The following is an 18,131-nucleotide window of genomic DNA, read 5'->3' on the forward strand; positions in this document are numbered from 1 at the left end:
TATATCCTCCTCTCATTCTGCCACAGCAATTCCATGGCTCTGCTCCTAGGTCTGTGCTGACATTCTCCATTGTGCAGCTTCCAGACAAAGCTGTTCTGACCAGCAGGACAGGGCATGCTAGCACAAATCCCGTTCCCTCTGTTCAAGGCACTGATCAGGGTGCAACATCCTCGAGTGCTGTGCTCCTGTGCCAGGCCTGCAGAGAGGCCTTAAACTGTGAGAGCAGCCAAATGCAGCCTTGGGAGGCTGTGCCCCAGCAGCATCCCTGCTGTCAATGTGCTCAGCTCTGATTTCTCTGCTGACTTCGGATATGGCATGTGGAATTTGTCCTTTGAGTAACCTGGCCTTCACTTTCTCCTCAGAGTTCAGAGCTATCAGCTTGATTGTCACCTTCTAAAATCCTGTATTATTTCATGAAAACTTCTTAAAATCTCTTTAGAGTAAGCATTGCCAGGCAGCCAAAGACTAACATCTGGAGTGCTGTACATCCCTGAAATGACACATTTGTGAAGCATTTACTGTGTTTTTAAAATTACCAGTCAGCTGCTGATCTTTTAGGCATCCACACCAAAGGGAGAGCTGGAGCTGCACAAGGCTGCCACAGTGTCCATGAGAAAAAGCGACCTCTTCTTAATGCCAGCATCTTGAACTGGAGGTGAAGCTGAAGACCTTGTCTTCTGCTTCCCCAAAGGGTTACAGAGGTGCTCGTCTTCTACTTCATGGATGCAGGTGGTGCTGTGGCTCCTGTCCCCACAGCAATGTGAGCTTCTTCCACTTCCGATGTCCGGGTAAAGCTGGAGGTGTGAGTCATTGCATTGCCCCAGGACACTGGGGGCTCATCTTCCACCTCCTGGGCACAGCTGGATATGGAGGTCACAGCTGGGCCTCTGCACCCTCCCAGAGCAGGGAGCTCCCCCTGGGCTTCTGCCTGCCACAGGCTCAGGGGTACTCAGCGTAATCCATCAGTTTCTGAGATGTGACAAGCTCTGTGAACAAACTCTGTGTGACTGGGAGAAACTCCTGCTCACTTCTGCTCTTCTGGCCTTTCACCATACGTGTTCAGGTGAAAATCTGTTCCAAAGTGAAGATAATGTCAGACAATGACTAATGGCTGTGGCCTTGCTCTGACTGTAAAGAGCTGCAGTTTAGGCAGACTTGAACAACCCTACTCCATCTTTTTTTTGGCTTGTGTTTATTTGTTTGTTTGGGAGGCATGTTTTGTCAACTTCTGAAGAGCTACATCTCCAATTTTCTTTTACATATACAAGAACTCAACACAATGGTAAATGGCCTATAGGCTTATTTGTGCCCAGGTATTTCAGATTTTTTTAGAAATATTGGCAAATATGTGCGTCATACTCAGAATGTGTAATTTATACCATTGTGGTGTACTGCAGAATTTTCTGAGGGAAAAAATATCTTCTAAAAACTACCAGCATAATTCCCCTCACTGTAAATTCTGTAACTGTGACTCTCTGGGTCACTTGTGCTATTAAAAGCTTCAGTTCAAAATATACCAGGGCAAAATAGAGAAATCTAGAGATGGCGATGTGTACTTGAAGGATGCATGAAAATGTCCAGCTTATTGATTACAATCATCCTACAGGTGATTCACAGCTTCCAGAGACCTTGCTTGTGTTGGTGCTTGTGTCTAGGGCTGCCATACTCCTGTAATTTGCTTTTTACCTGGACCTGCCCTATACAAGGCTGTATTGGAAAACAAAATTTCAAGTTACATCCTCGAACCAGCAAATTGGTGTGTTATTTTGGGGGGAGTTAAAAACATTCATATTCTCTGTTTTAACATATGAAAAACTCCTCTACTTTGGGCTCTGTTTGGGTTTAGTTGGGTTAGTTGGTCTCAGGAAAAGTTAACACACGTGAGCACTGTTATTTTGTAGAACTAAAATGCAGCTTATAGGAATTGGAGTATATAACCTCATGCTGTAAATAGTTTCTCTGTGGTCACAATCAAACCATGTTTTCTAAAGGTACCTTATTTGGTTAATTTATTGTGAGTGTATTTTATTCTGCAGTCTATACTTTCTGACCAATAAAATGCCACTCAGACACTTAAATCCTGATCAAGAAAAAGACAGGAGTGTTACCAGGCCCTCTTTGGAGGTGCTACATGATGAGTTTTAACAGGAAATATTCTACAGATAGGACTTTTTATGTGCTGCTCATCATGCTCTGAGCAACTTCTTTGAACCAGCTGGTTCAGTCACTGTCCTCACCTCACTCATTTCACCAACATTTCTTTTTCTGCTGCTTTTAAGGCCCTGTTTCTTTATGGTATTATTAAAAAAAAAACAACTGTAATATTGGGTACCCAGTTACATTGATGAAAATAGGCTATTTTCCAGTAAAGCATAACTGATGTGGAAAATACAAAAGATGGTGGAAGTTGTGAGGTCTGATGGAAGCACTACTCATTTTGCCGTACGTTGGTGGGGAGGATATATCCAAGTTTTACAACCTAACAATTACTCAGACTCAATGCAACTGAAGCAGAAAAGATGAAAAATCAAGCAATCTTAGTCTAACACTAGTCAGTTGCACAATTTTTAAAGAATGCAAATGCTCATGGGTCAGCAGGTGATTTAATTTCTCCTCCTTAAGTACATGAAATTGTTTGTTAGAAATGATGCTCCAGCTCGCTTTGCTGTGGGAGGCTCTTTTGTGAGATATTTCAGATTAAAACAAACCTATATGTTCTAGTAACACAAAGGAACATTTTTGTTTGAAACCGGTGGGTGAATAAAATTCTTTGTTGAAGTTTTTTAAAACCTCTCTGCAGGCCGTGTGGAGAATTGCCGCATGCTTCTCATAGATTCCAAATTTCTGCCATAGCAAGTCCCACTGGTTTCAACCACAGGCTCTTTTGTTTTTTGTACTCGCCTTTGTAACCCTCAGCAAGTGGAGGCAATGCCAGGAGTTGTGGAAAACAAGAGCGAGAGGGTGTGAGCCAGGCCTACACTGCTGCATTCCTCTGCAGTGGTTGGCCACCGTGGGGGCTTTGTTTCAGCTCTTCTTTGTGAACCAGGGGCACAGATAACCAAGTGCCCAGCTCTGTGAAGGCATGCAGAGTGCAAGGCAGTTTCTGCAGCCAAGTAGGTTGGTTTTAATTACAGTCTGAAGATCAAAAATTGTTCTCACTCGGGATGCTTTTAGCTTTTTTGAATGCCTCTTTTTTCTTGTTTCTTTTCTTAGTTGTCCTCACAAGCAAACAGTACCTTACACACCACAAGACTCCTAACAGTCCTGAGCCACTTTCTCTTTCCTAGTAAGAGAATCATTAAAGTTGGAAAAGGCCTCAAAGATTGAGTCCCACCTTTGACTGAACACCACCACATCAACTAAACCACAGCACTAAGTGCCATATTCAGTCATTCCTTGAACACTCCCAGGAATAGTGACTCCATCACTTCCCTGGGAAGTCCTATTCAATGCTTAATCACTGGTAATTTCTTATGAGGGTGCTCCACTGAATTGCTGAAATACATACATTGCCCATTAAAAAAGATGATGATGAGGAAATTAAGCACCATGCAGTGACAGATGATGTGTAACTTAGGCCTCCCAGCTAATTTCTTGTAAGTTGAATCTAATATGACTTGCACAGTAGGTTTAAGAAAACAAAGGTCTGTTGCACCCCTGGTTTTAAGCCTCAGCATCATCAGTAACAGGAGAACACATGGAGCTGGAATGCAGCTGCTGCTCTGATTCCTGTGGTTGGAAATGCCTCACTGACTGCTTTGCTTTCATCTCTTTCTTTGACATGGGCTGAACAGACTGGCTAAATTTAGTCACTAAGAACACAGAGGAGAGGGAGTTCTTAAAGGCATAAATAATACAGGGTGTACATATGATGTTCTTTTTTCTCCATCAAGTCTGAAACCTGGCTCCTGGCGTGCAGCCCTCTCAGTGAGTAATGGGATGTTAACACATTTCAGCCCACAGTAACCACACGTGCTTCCCATTAATATCCAGACTTTGGGCATGGACTGTGGGTTATTACTGCACAGACTTGGAAGTGTTTTCACATCTCTGTCATGCAGGTGCTAGGAGTTGTGTGTGCCTTGGTGAAAATACATAAAAGATTTCCAGCAAGAAGACTCCTGATATATCAAAAATCTCTGACTCGGACAGTATTGCTACTTTTTACACACTGCTACCATAAAGCGTAATTGCCCTCAGCAGAGTGATAATGCTGAATATAGGCTGTAATGAATATACAGCTTATTTTTAATTTCTAATTTTTATTTTGTAGTCATGTCACAGAAACAACCCTGTCAAATCATGAAGTTGTCAGCAGAACTAAAAATTATGCTTGCTGATTCCCAAAATGAGATTTAGGCATGTTTATCAGAGTGCCACCATTCCAGCTAGAAGTCACATTGCTGTGTGTTTTCACCTACTCATTGATTGGTTGCATTATGGTTTTACTGGGTAAGTTTTAAAAGTCAGTATAGTTACCCTACCAAAAAAGATACTACAGCAACAAATTCCCCACTGTGCTAGTACCACCTTACAGGGATCCTTCTCCCAAAAACTGTTGGCTTTACTGCAGAGCAATGCTTATGGGTTGTATTTATCGTGAAACTGGTGCTCTTTTAACAAGCAATGGTTCACAGTTACAGATTAAACAATTTGGGATGATGAAGTCTACCAGAATTAAGGGGGGGAAAAAAAAGTCAGGCTATTGATTAGCCTATGGAATTTGCAAAATTATTGTTACTTATTAATACTACTACAGCAGGTTTTTCATTCAATGGCCTTTTGGGAAGAAGGTTGCTAGACATTTCAGGAGAGATTTTACTCTGTCTCTTAGCTAGTAAAATAGGGAATACTTGTGAATTGATGCTAAAGTATGTCAAATGTTTGAGGGTTTGAGGTTTTTTTACATTTTGGATAGTATCAGAAATAAAGTGAGAGGATTCACTTACGTTTTCATACTGTAGTAGTTAGTGTCTGAAAGAATTTACATTCTCCTATGCAATTTGCAGTTTCTTCCCTACAGCATAATTTGATGTTAAAAAGTACATATTCCTATTCTACCTGAGTGAACACAGTACTTTTCTTTGAAATATGAGCATAAATAATATAGCTGAAGTGTCACCTGCAGACAGTTGATTCCATAACTGGATGTGAGCTACATTTTCACCCTCTCCATCAAATGTTTTTGTGTTTTCATGTGAGCTCTGCTGTAAGGCCAAACTCTGATAGCTCAGAAGCTGCTCTTCAGCAAGAGAGGATCAGGGAGGGCTTGGAGAAATTAGTCTGAAAGAAACTGTGACAAGACTTGGGTGTTAGCAAAGGTCTAGCAATTAATAGATCCTATTTGCCCTATTAATTTCAGTCTGGCATCAGCTCTTAGGAGGCATAATGCTTTCTGCAGAGAACAGCTAAGAACTGGTATTTCATGAGGTACCAGGGATTCAGGAAAAGCAGCATTTGTCAGGCACTTCTTATAAAATGTGAGGTGGAACTTTCGTTCACCCAGCCACAACAATGTAGTCTAAATGTCTGAACCTATGTTGTGCCTTTACCAACAGCAGTGCAATAACTTTCAGCACGCTCAGCCACTGATCCTTATTGACCTAAGATGTAGTATAGAACTAAATTTGGTCTTATTTTCAATTTAGTCAATAGATGTAAATACTGGACCAGGTGAGGTTTTTCACCTTTTACTGTATTTTTAGTACTAAGTTTTATTGTAAGGAAAGTTATGTCACAGCAGACCCCTCATTCACTGCTTCAGCAGATCAGTGTAGAAATGTGCTCAACTCATCAGTGGAGTGGAAACACCCTCACAACTCTTTTATTCTAGTCTGGTAAGAGCTTTGTATGCTGTAAAAGGTCTAATGAAAGAAGTGAGGGAGGGAAATCAAAGGAGTGCATATTATGCTTAGCAGGTGGTTTCTCATTTTTGTGGTGGTTTAGTCTGCAGCTTGGTTAGCCCATGGAAAAAGCTGAAATTCTTGTACAGAAAAATATCATTCCTTCAGTTATGCTGAAGCTATAGAGAAAATTTGCCTTTGGGTGTAATTTTTTTCCTGAAAGTGGTAAGCCTTGGCAAGGAGGGAGGGAGGAGAGCAAGCTGTAATGGAAGTGATCTCTTGGCTAAGTGCAGTAGGAGTGTTAAACTCATGTGAGTTTAACTGCATCATGAGATACATGGGCACTTCTCTCTGAAATTCACTGTGCTAGAAAATGGGGAGAATGTTTGTTTAAAGGCTAAATGCACCAGCACATCCATTCTGGTTGTGTTCAGAGCTATGTTTGTTTCACAATTATACTGTATGCCATCTATTTCAAACAGAAATATTTGTCCAAAATTGATTCCCAACTGTTTGACAAGTATCAGACTAAACCCAGTAATTAGGTCTGTGAATTGAAATGTCTGATGGCATATTGCCTTCTAACCATATTAGAGAAGTTAGGCTAAGAGCCATTTTTTGTCTGCAGTGTCTTAGCATAATGAGGATGAATCAAGCTTTTGCAGTTCAGATTTAACAATGCAGACATAATTCTTTCCTCTGTCTCCCCAAATACTTCTGTAGTGAAGCCTAATGGCTGTGGACATGCTGTTCTGCTGTGGGCTGTGCTGCAGTAAAAGTCCAAACCAGGAGCTGTTGTGAAATTATTTCAGCACAGAGCTGGAACCCAGATATCCTCAGCTGCAGCATGTATGTAGTGATGATGGATGTTTTTTCTCTGCCCTTTTATTCTTTTAAGTGCCTGATATTACCACAAGTGTTATTAGAAGCCACATGTTCCAAAGCAGTGGTCTCAGCCTCTTAAATAATGCAAGGCAACCTATTACTGATACATTTGTCTTACTGTTACAGCTTACCAGAGATCTTGAAATCTCAGCTGTGACAAAGTTGATTAATTCCAGGTGTTACCTTTTCTTGTTCAAGTGACTAAACCTAGATTAATCAATTCAAAAAGTCAGATGTTTTAACTAATATTTTATTGTCAGCATTTCAGTAAAAATACTGAAATAAACTTAACTCAGAATTGAGGACTATACTACACTGTATTTCACTGTCCAGTTGACATTTATAGAAAAGAGAGGACCTAAAAAGTAGAAAAGGACAAATACAGATTATATTTCATTTACTGAGAAACAGTACTTTATATATAGATGACTTAAGCTAAAATGAAAAGTTGATTTTGAAGTTCAGTAATGTCCATCTTCATACCCTGGGAAAAGAAGGCTGAGAAAAAGGAAGTGTAATCGATCACAGCAGCCTGTAGTTATGATAAAGTGTATTAAATATTCAGTGTTACAAAGTTGATCAATGTACTTTCTGGCATTTGTAACAAGTAAATAGTACTTAAGATTTCATACAAATATTTAAGCTGCTGTCATGTATAATCAATATTTTCAAGATGCTATGGCTGTTGATCTAAGCCTCTCTTGAGAACCCAAAGTAAGATAATGTACTTCAGCTTTGTCAGCTTCATCTTCCTCGTTGGTTTCACAGCATTTGTAGAGGGAGCGGCAGTAGGAATGTGAGAGGAATTACAAGTATCTGCAAGAAAGCAAGACTGGAAAGGAGTAGGAGGAGATGAAAAACTTGTAATCTTTTTTAAAACTCTTAGCTTAACAATGTCTTTCTGGGCTGTTCTCTGTATGGAAGAAGACTGCAGACTGCTGTGCACTCAAATGGGAATTGTGATAGAGCAGCCCTTCCAAGTAACCCGTGAGAAGGAGATTTGTATCAGAGGTCTCTCGATGGGAAATTGTCCTTTGCAAAGAACAAATTTCCGTGGTTGTTGAGAGGAGTTGTTTGAAGCATTGGGCTGAGAGGTCCTAGCCAATTAGCAGCTTTGGGAAAAGAGTTATTTTCATTCTCAAGAAATGGGGTAAACAATCAATGTCTAATCAAGCACCAAGGCCACAGTAGTTTTGAAAATACCTATATGGGACCTAACTCCTGTTAAGGACAATGAAGGATTGGATTTATTATTGTTTCCTTGAAAGCACCTTTGGACTTTTCTCTTTGGTTTTATTAACAGACTGCTAAGAATTTTTTGTCCATCTATATTCCTCTTCTTGGAAGTCACTTGGAGTCTCATTCTTTCCGGCTGTTTTTGGGCTAATGTGGGGAGGAGTGCTTTTCTTGTGCTCTCTTTTGTGCAGCTCTCAAGGACCATATGCGCTTACATATAAATAGAAGACGCTTCCATAGCCTTCCAGTTAATGTCTATGGCAATGCATCCTGCTGTACTTCATTTTACAAGGATTAGCAAAGAAGTGCTTAAGATCTCTTCCTCCCTGGGCAACTTTCTCTTGTACAAGTGATATGGTACAGGTCATGTGCTCTATTTTAAGAAAGAGCTTCATCTTCCAAAAAAAAAAAACACAACAACTTAGAAAAACAGTAGCTATACACAGTGTTTACAATAGGTTTTAATAAAATATTTGAATATTTGTTTTTAAATGAACAAATAAGCATACATTTATATAGTCCATTAATTCTGGATGTCCTTAGGACATTATTAAGTGATCTGTCTCTCCAAATGCACTGGAAGACTTTGATTAGTTAGCAACAATATTAGCAGTATCTCTCTTACATATTTTTATATATTAGAGAAGACATAAGCATGAAGAAAATTTATAGGCAAACTTAAATGTGTGCTTTCACTGCTGAGATAAAGCCTCCAGAAAGATTTATACTTTATAGCTCACTGCGTATGCATTGGGAGAAGCTACTTTTGTGGCACAAATACCCTTCTTTGTTGCTTACCAATACCCGTATTCAGTGGCACAAAGAACAACTGTTGTAAAAAATATTAGTATGCAGATGCTCTGGTGTTTTGTTAATGCATTTAATTAAATACAATAACTCTTTTGTTTGCTTTTCTTTTTCTGTTCTTGAATGGATTTGTATTATGGTATAGAACCTAGGCTTCGAGTTGCTGTTTAAAATGTTTTGCAGTTTCAGAATGTGTCACACGTCCAAATTAGTTACTTTTCTTTTGTTCTATTAAGAAAGTCATTTGGGTATGTTAGTAGTTTCTAATAAGTTTGAGCACATCTTTTCAGGAAAACTCAAATTCCAAAGTTGCCAGCAAATATTTCCAGCGTTAATGAGGTCTTCAGTGACAGGCACTGGTTAAATAATTGTATTCCTGAGAGACTTTCAGATGTTTTAACCTAAGAAATTTTTCTTGAACATTTTCTAGCTAAAAGAAATTTTTTAAAAAGTACAGCAAAACTGTACTTTATACTTTTATATGAAAAAGTGTGGCAGTAACATGATTGAGCAGTTGTAACCTATACACAGGTTTTGCAGAAGCCATCATTACTGTCGTGTGTTGTTACCCATACAATTATTTCAGAATTATTCTCAGCCTGAGAAAAGGTTTCTTTAGTGCCCTGTGGATGGGAAACCATAAGAAATGACTGTGTCAGGTCTAAAATGGCTCTGCTGAATCAGCAAAGTATTTGAGCCCAGAGTACTTTGAAAGCACAGCAGTATTTGCCAGATCCTATCCCTCCCATGTCAACAAGGACCAAATCAGATGAGGACGTACAAAGGTAATTAGGAGACCCTGAAGATAACATATGGCTAACTTATTTCTGAAATTCTGAACCCCCTTAACTCCTAAAGACATTTCTGACATAGAGTGTGTGGGAGACGTGTGTGCTGAAGGTTGCTTCTCAAGAAATGACCTTCTATTAGTCTTTTGGTGTTCCTTGGAGATAAATCATGTTCTTCAGTGGGTGCAGTTTCCTTTAGAACAATAGGAGTCATGGTCAACCATAAAAACCTCCATAAATCTTTCTGTCACTGATAAAGGAGATACTACAGGTGAGGGTAGGGCTAAGTGTGTTGCAGCTGATGTTTCTCAGGTACTTTACTGGGTGCATCAGAACACAACTCTGGAGAAGGTGGCAGGTTACCACAGGGGTCTGTCTTGGCACCTTTCTTGGCTAAGAAAAAAAGCTTTGTCAGTTGCTGGTAATTGTTCTTGTCACTTCTCACTAAATACAAATTGGACAGTTTTGCTTTAGGCCTTCAGCATCAGTGCTAGGACATTGTACCCGGAGTGCCAGGATCATCATATATGGACAAAAACTATTGTGAGAGGCCAAGCAGAAATTGCAGTTTAGTGCTCTCTTTTTTGAAATGAGAACAATTTCAATAGTGTGGCAAAAAAACCCTTCCCCTCACTGTGCTTGTTTGATCCACATTGTAGTTACAGCAAGGGATTCCAAATGAAGCAATAAGCTTTGACATCATGGAGAGGGAACGGGCATTTGTGAAAGCACAGATCTGTAATGTCACTGTAATTATTTATTTTTTTCCATTTCGGAGAAAGATGGCACAATTAGAGTTGGAGTCCTCAAGGAAAAGTACAGGAATTCTGATTACTCACTGAAAGTATCCTCATCCACAAGCCTTCCAATAAAGTTAGTTTCAGTTACACTTCAACTAATCTTTCAATCTATTTATAAATGTGTTAAAAAATAAACAAAAGAAAACCAAAACCTGTACACACACACACCCCAAAAAATCACCTAGAACTACTGCAAATTTGTGTGAGAACATCATTCTGGTTTCAGTTCCAAGATAACTTAATGTTCTTTAAGGCTGGAAGAGAACATAGTTTCATTACAACTGCACATATTAAGGGTTTTGTATGAAATGAGCATCTCAAGGCAAGGGAAAGAAAGCAGCATTGTTCCAGGGCTGTTTTTCACAGGCCTGTATTCATATCTCATCCTTGTTGTTTGCAGGAGAGGCAGATGTGAACCAGAACAATGGGACCTCCACGAAGAGCCCAGCGGTGACAGACTCCAAAGGCACAGCAGACCCGAAGAATGCCTGGCCCGAGGCCAACCCAGCTGACAGGACTGGTCGCCCCCACTTGATCCGCCTCTTTTCCCGAGATGCCCCAGGAAGAGAAGACAACACCTTCAAAGATCGGCCCTCAGAGTCAGACGAGCTACAGACCATCCAAGAGGACAGTGCAGCAGCTTCAGAGAATTCGGATTTGATGGCTTCACAAAAACGCTCCTCTTTCCGGCACGGATCAAAACTGGCATCTGCGAGCACTATAGACCATGCCAGACATGGATCCCCACGGCACAGAGACTCGGGTCTACTTGACTCGCTGGGCAGATTCTTTGGAGGTGAAAGGCACGTTCCCCGGCGGGGCTCGGGCAAGGTGAGCTCTGAGGAATAGAGAACTGCAAGGCTACAGCAAAACACAGTACAATTAAAGAGGCAGGGTGGGTCTGAAAGAAAGGTCTCACTGCTATAGGGCAAGAGTTGACCTAGCCAGCAGGATGGTGCTTGTAATATAATGCTTGGCTTTGAAAAAACAGCAACAAAAAAAGCAGAGATCTGGGAAACAAGAGAAGTGACTCTGGGTAGTACACGGAGTATTAGAAATCCAGGGGGCTCTAGAAACATTACTGGGAGGAATTTTTATGAGCATTTAATGTGGTGTGCTGTATGTATTTCTGTGCTGTGCCATTTAGAGAAACTTCAGTCTGCTTTTGTGTGTTGTTCTTAAACATTTGCAAAAGGGAGCTGGATGAGAGCACTAAATGCAAGATGATCTCCACATATCTTGGCACTAACTGAGGGACAAACTTGGAAATAGATGTTAGAAAAGGAATTGTGGCCAGATTCTCAGCCTGCTTGTGCAAGAGTATGTTTAAGGTCAGTTGACAGCATTGCCGGGGAGATGGCTTGACAGATATTATCCTGAATCCCAGGTGTACAAAATAATCCAACTGCTTTACTCTGACAAGAAGTTGAGATTTATTCCAAGCATATCATATTAGAAATTGCATAACAAGCCATTTCTGCACTATCAATTCAAAACCAAGGCATTGATGAAAGGATGTTGATTAAATTCTTCCCTTTTCCAGGATACCTGCCTTCTCTGATAAATTATGCAGCTGGCATATTAGTTCACTGTTACTCAAGTGGCAAACTTTAAGATGTTTTGGCTGTACCTTTTGCCATGTAAATGATAAATGGAGTCTTGTGTTTGTGTGTCTACACACTACATAAGCATTCGAATGGAACTGCTGTAGGGTGTAAAATTTTTAGCTGAATTTGTTGTAGTTGCTCAAGTTTTGTGTTGCAAAAAGCAGCATTCATAGTTGCTGGCTGAGCCGAAATTTTTTAAAATCCTTTGACAACCTTTGAGGTCTGTTCAGTGTTCCAGCCTGTGATCTATGCTGTCTCTCAGTGCTGCACTGGGACAGGACAGAAACTGCCCTGTGGTGTAAAACTGATCTGTGGTTGTCTGTGTCCTTCACAGCTCCACACCTGCAGCACAATGTGTAATAGCCCTTCCCTGAAAAGTTGTTGTAATGTAGAGACCACTGGATGAAAAATACTCTAGAAACTTAAAACCAGAAGCTTCTCACACTTGTGGGCAGTACTAAGCAAGCTGGGTGTTTTGTTCTTTTCATTTCTCACCTTTACCAACTTGGGCCTGTAACGCTATTGACAAATTTTAAGCAGCCAGGCAGTTTTTTCTGTAGTAACATTTCTGTGTGTAATGTTCCTAAATGCAACAAGCAGTTGCTGTGAGCATGAAGGAAACCTTTTTCTTACTGTTACTGCAAATAACTGAGACTGTTCCCAGCTGCTATTTTCTGGGACCTGGTTGGCCAGCTCAACTCTTGCTGTTTTGTTCATGTACTGTGTTACTCAATGAAAAATAGTGTATGAAATGTTCTTTGTACACCAAGGCGTGACAATACCAAAAAGTTAGATTCTGCATACAGAATATACAGAGGTATGTGCATTTCTGCGTGGCAATAAATCAAACCAATTAACTCAGTTTTTAGGAGTAATGACTAAAAAATGTCTGCCAACTGTACAAAGTCTGTATTTTATCCTTTGGCGTGAACATGGTTGCAATGATTCTCTATAGATTTTGATGTAATTATGTATGAGAGGACAGGAGATCATGTATTTATCTCTGCTGTAAAATGCTATTTTGAAGAACTTAAATGTCTGCAAAACAGAACAGAATTATGGACAATTCTGACATTTTTTACCAAGCAGGAGTAGTTGTTTGGGATTTTTTTCCCTTAAGAATAACTACTCATAATGTTACAGAGTCCTATTTGCAGATCTGAGCTGGAAGCACAAAGTTGAATTATTTTGGCAAAAGTCTGTCACATTAGGACTTCCAGTGCCAAAGCATCTCTAGCACTCTTCCACACAATGATAATATTGATGTACATCCTAGGAAACAGTCCTAGGAAGCTCTCTTGTGGGAGGGCTTCAGTGTGGAAAGGATTGAGCAAGTGGCACAGTCATTTCAACTATTATTTATTTAGCCTCTGAAACAATGCCTTTTGGTTTCTTGTATCAAGAAGGGCTTGTGGTATCATTTATTTATACAAGAGTAGACAGAGGAAATGTAGATGGCTCATTTGTGCTAAATAGTTGCTGCCATTTGCTGAATTTTGTAGAGGATCGCTGATAGGTGATGAAGGTGTTCATGGACCAGCCGAAATAGAATGAAGTCCCTTGGCAGTATTCCAGACTTCACTAAGTAAACAGGTCTTTGGTAAATCAGATACCACTTAAAGCACCTTAAAGGATGAATTTCAAAGGCTTGAAAAGTTCCTAGAGCTGCAGTGTTTATTTGCTTGCACTTTTTTCTTTCTTTATTTTGAAGCATTTCAAAGCAATTCTGCAGCTGCCTTTCTTGCAGTCTTCTTTTTCAGCCAGCCCATGCCTCAGTGGGAGCATCTCAACTACCCACACCAGCAAGCACTGGAATGCAAAGACAACACTTGCTCTTTGTACAGATTTAGGGCTGACATTCAAGCAAAACACATTATAAATTCTTTGTGGAGGCATTTTCTTCTTGCATCCATAGCTAAGAAGCACATTAATGAATAATATTCACTATTGTGTCCAGAAAGGTGGGGTAGGAACAATGCTGGGACTGTTTCATGGCCTCCTTTTCTTGTGTGGAGCAGGTTCTCCCCTGCTCTGCAATTCTGAAGTTAAGTTGCATAGGAGTTCCATGGGAGTTGTTAAAAATAGAAATACTGGAATGTACAGAAATACTCCTTTTCCTGTGAGGGGCAGCAAGTGCATTTGCCATTTTTTCCCCCAATCCCATCGTGATTTGGATAGATGAAGCTCAATTAAAACCAGCTTGAATTTTGTACTTTTAAGAAAAACTTTTGAAATATGGTATTTGAAATAAAACTGTTGTTGTGCACAGCTCAAATTTAATTATATTAAAAAAGAATTTAAAATGGTGACAGAAATAAACTGTGGTGCAGACATTTTAAATAGCATGAAAAAGAGAGTAGCATAACAATAAATTATTTCCTTTCTAATCTTTATAGAATATTTGGCTAAGCAAGTTTGTTAAAACAATCAAATGTTCTTTGTGCCTCCTAGATTCTGAGCCTGTATTCAACTTCAGTATGTACTGACTGCTATTTTGTTTCTTTGATGCAGTTTTTTATGCTTTTGTAATCCTTTTGTTTATGATTTTATTTTCTTTTTCTACTAAAGTTTGGATTGTGAAACAAGAACTTTTCTGTCCTGGTTTAACATTTTGCATTAACGTACTAAACTTTTAACTACATTTGTGACACAGATCATACAAACCAAAATATGTGAGTGACAGTAAATAATAGGTGAGGTAAGACTTAGTGAAAGATTAAATCAATTTCTCTTTTACATTTTGCTTCAGTTTTGTATGCAATCTTGTAACAGTCTCCTATTGCCTGAATGAAGCCTTGCTCCTGTATTTCCTTCCCAACTTCTCTGTGTTTGGGTGCGAGAAATATGGAATGTAGAGATGGGGCTTCCCCATGCTACAGACAGGTACAAGGCAGGAGCAGCACTGGGCTGAAGTTCCCAGCTTGAGCAGAACCAGGGTTTGGGATCAGCATTTCTGAATCAGCAGTTCCAAACCCACTCCTGAGCTCAGCAGTTGCTAGAGTGGGGATCTACAAAAATGGTTGCGATAACCATGCAAAGGCAAAAAGATTAGGAACCACAGTTTTAAATAATGCCATGGAGGAAAAAAATAATTAGAATCTTTTTTCTTTTTTTGCACTTGAACTCTATTCACATTTCTTGTGGAAGCTTTAATGTATACTACAGCACCATGAAGAATTTGAAAAGCAGTAAAATCAGTTCTAGTCTGACTAGTATATGATGTGATTTAAGTAAATACTTACTGTGATTTTAATTTCCAAGTCCAAGTTTTCAGGGAGTGGTATTGCTTGTGATAAAACCTGTTTTGTAAAACCTGCTGTGCAAGCAGTATGCTTGTAAAAAAATTTATAGAGTCTGTAGTGGTTGTAACAATAATTTTGTTTTAATCTTTTGCTTTTTATGTGCTTTATGTATTCATTAAACTGTTTACATCACAAAAACCAGTGTACTAATGATTTAATTTGTTTCAAATGCTTTAATCCATTAACAGAAGTTGCAACAAACTACTACTTGTATGTGACAGGTTTTTAGTTCACTAAGAGGCTGTGTGTCCTTCTGCAAAATTCAGTTAGAACAGTGCATTGGACAGAAGGGAAGAGAGAGGTTTCCTTCTGGAAGAAAAGGATAGGCTTTGAATAACCAAAGCTCCTGAATCCAATGTTCTTACTGAATCTGGCCTCTCATTTGTAGCAGCCTAAAAATGAATTAGTGTAACAGAACTGCCAGTGAAGCTCATTTAGCTTGTGCAGTGGTAGAACCTCAGACTACTTTTGATCTGCCTGGTTTAAAAAAATCACCTGTACAAAACAAGGAAATGCCAACTGGTGAGTACACACACCCTGCGAGAAGTGAAAGGCCTAAGAGCCAACACCATGGGATTGACTTTGACATGTTCATTTGACACCTGTGTGCCCATAAACATGCTATTTGTGCCTAATAATTAACACATTATTTAATGCACTGGAACTTACATTTTCAAGGAACTTACTAATTGAAGTAATTATTACAAGGTACTAGAGGAATTTGAGAATTGGACTAGGTTGTATGCTTTTTGAGTGGTACTTCAAAGTGCAAGCACTGAATTTTGGTAAAGTATTGCTTTGTGCTCACCTGACATCAGCTGCATGGCATTGTTTGTTTAGAAATGGGACAAGTATTTGGGGCTTGCTGATTTGTTTTACAAGTTAAAGAGGAGATCATGACTGGGGAGAATGCCTGTGTGCTCTGCTGCTTTAACTGTTTTTTATATGGTCTTGTGCCTCTTACATTCAGGAATGTATTAGTAACATGTTCAGGCTAAAATAAAAATTAATCAACTAAAGCATTTAAAGAATCTGTTTCTAATCACTCCACAAAAGGTTTTCTGCTTTCATTAAACTTCTAACAGGATTTTTCAGTTCAGTCTTTGCTTGACGATTTCTAGAGTTTTCTATCCACTAATATGATATAACAGTAGTATGTGTTAAGTTGCATGCAGAAGAGCTCCAAGGATCCTTTTGAGCACTTCAAAGCTTGGTGCCCTTTGCCTGAGCCTGATGCAGAGCTGGTGGAGGAGCAGTGATGGCAGCTTTGGGATCTTTCAGTGGGAATTGGCCTCAGCTATTCTCAGCCATGCCTCTCTTGTTCACCTGCATGGCCCCTCAACCCAGCTGAGAGTAAGGTCTGGAATTAATTTTAAAACCGTATATCAGAGTGGGGTGTTTGTTTAAAGAAGTGCAAGGGCCAGGCAGGGATGTACATACAGATGGCCAAAATGCACAGATGGTCAAATAGAACTTTTAAAAAAATTTACCACAAGGATTTTCTCTGCCTAAGAACAATTTAATGTTCACCTCTCTGCAGATGAAGCAGTTTGATGAGTATGAAATTGCTTTATATTAAAATCTGTTATATTTTTCTATCACATTCCTTGCAAATTAAGAACTGCATTATCCTTAGCACTTTCCATCCTACAATGCCAAAATAAATTACTGTACTTCAGCTGTTTTCAGTTTACACAATGGTAAGTGCTGCCAGATAGAAAACCAGAGCAAAAGTTCGTACTTTTTTTGTCCTTGACATTGTTTTGTACCTCTGTCATCACATAGCATTAGTGACAATTGCTGGCTTTCACCTTTTTACTGATGCAAAATATCTCACCATGTTCATGAAATGGTCTCCATTTAAGACACATTACACCCCAAAGTTACTTGGCTTAATTTCTGAGCTGCACAAGAAATCATCCACTGCCATTTTCAGGTGATTTTACTGAATTTTTTACAAATTAATTTAAAAATATGGGTAAAGCACAAATATTTCCCTTTTGCTGATGATGCATCTACTTCTCTGTTTCTGATACATCATACAATTAATGTGCCTTGGAAAATGTATGAGCCTCAGGTTTGGAGTGGTCCATCTTCCCCATTTTTATACTAACAGTACGATTGGAAATTCTACCATGTAAAATTTCTTTCAAAGAAATATTCTATTAACATGCCATGTCTAAGTATTTCATAATAGTAAAGTCTCCTTGCTCTTACACTCTCTCTACAAGTTAAGCTGAGACAGGCAATAGTGCTTTTAACAACCTGTATGAGAGTTTAGCTTGTCACCTGCTTCCCTATTAAAGGCAGAAAAGAAATAGAATTGGGCCAATCCTCCAAAGATAAGAACTGATCAAATGTTTGGTGGGTGGGTGGGTGATGGCATGCAATCTGAGAAATCTTAAGTTGCAGTAACATTTTTCTGGCCAGCAGCTGTAAAGTGATAGTGTACACCTGGTATTTATAGCTTTGTTTTCTAAAAAATTCCCATCTTGCTTATTGTATTACCTTAATGACTATATGAAAATACCAGGGAACAGGACATCTAAACATTGTATAAATTACTGCTTTCTTACCTATGGCCGTACTATACCCCATAATGTTACATTGTTTTGCTGCAGCAACAGCAGCAAACAGATGCATCTCCACCAAATCTGCAGGTGATCAGTAGACACTGATCATGGTGAATACCTGTGCAGGATGCCTTCCATATCTTGCCCATGTACAGTAAAGTCCTAAAGGCTGTGAAGTTTGATGGTAGCAGAAGCTACTTGGAGAATACCTACTAGCCAGAGTATTTTTTCTTTTTCTGGAGTGATGATTCTCAAAACAAAATCCAAAACAAATCCAGCCCCCAAACCCC

At 39.4% G+C, this 18,131-nt stretch overlaps 1 protein-coding gene across 8 annotated transcripts in view; it reads left to right on the plus strand.

Annotated features, from left to right (window-relative positions):
• The window catches only part of LOC120503030 (myelin basic protein), a 110,385-nt gene that overhangs the window by 80,657 nt on the left and 11,597 nt on the right, over nucleotides 1-18,131 (plus strand). For 4 of the 8 annotated variants that reach the window (XM_039711143.1, XM_039711142.1, XM_039711146.1 and 1 more), the window contains exons 4-5: nucleotides 10,760-11,190; nucleotides 14,418-14,441. In XM_039711143.1, the coding sequence (XP_039567077.1) occupies nucleotides 10,760-11,190; nucleotides 14,418-14,441 (455 nt within the window). The remainder of the gene's footprint in view (nucleotides 1-10,759; nucleotides 11,191-14,417; nucleotides 14,442-18,131) is intronic. The other 4 variants (XM_039711150.1, XM_039711147.1, XM_039711145.1 and 1 more) reach the window with 1 other exon arrangement.

This window comes from Passer montanus, unplaced genomic scaffold (assembly GCF_014805655.1).
Source record: "Passer montanus isolate IOZ18808 unplaced genomic scaffold, ASM1480565v1 scaffold24, whole genome shotgun sequence".
Taxonomy (NCBI): Eukaryota; Metazoa; Chordata; class Aves; order Passeriformes; family Passeridae; genus Passer; species Passer montanus.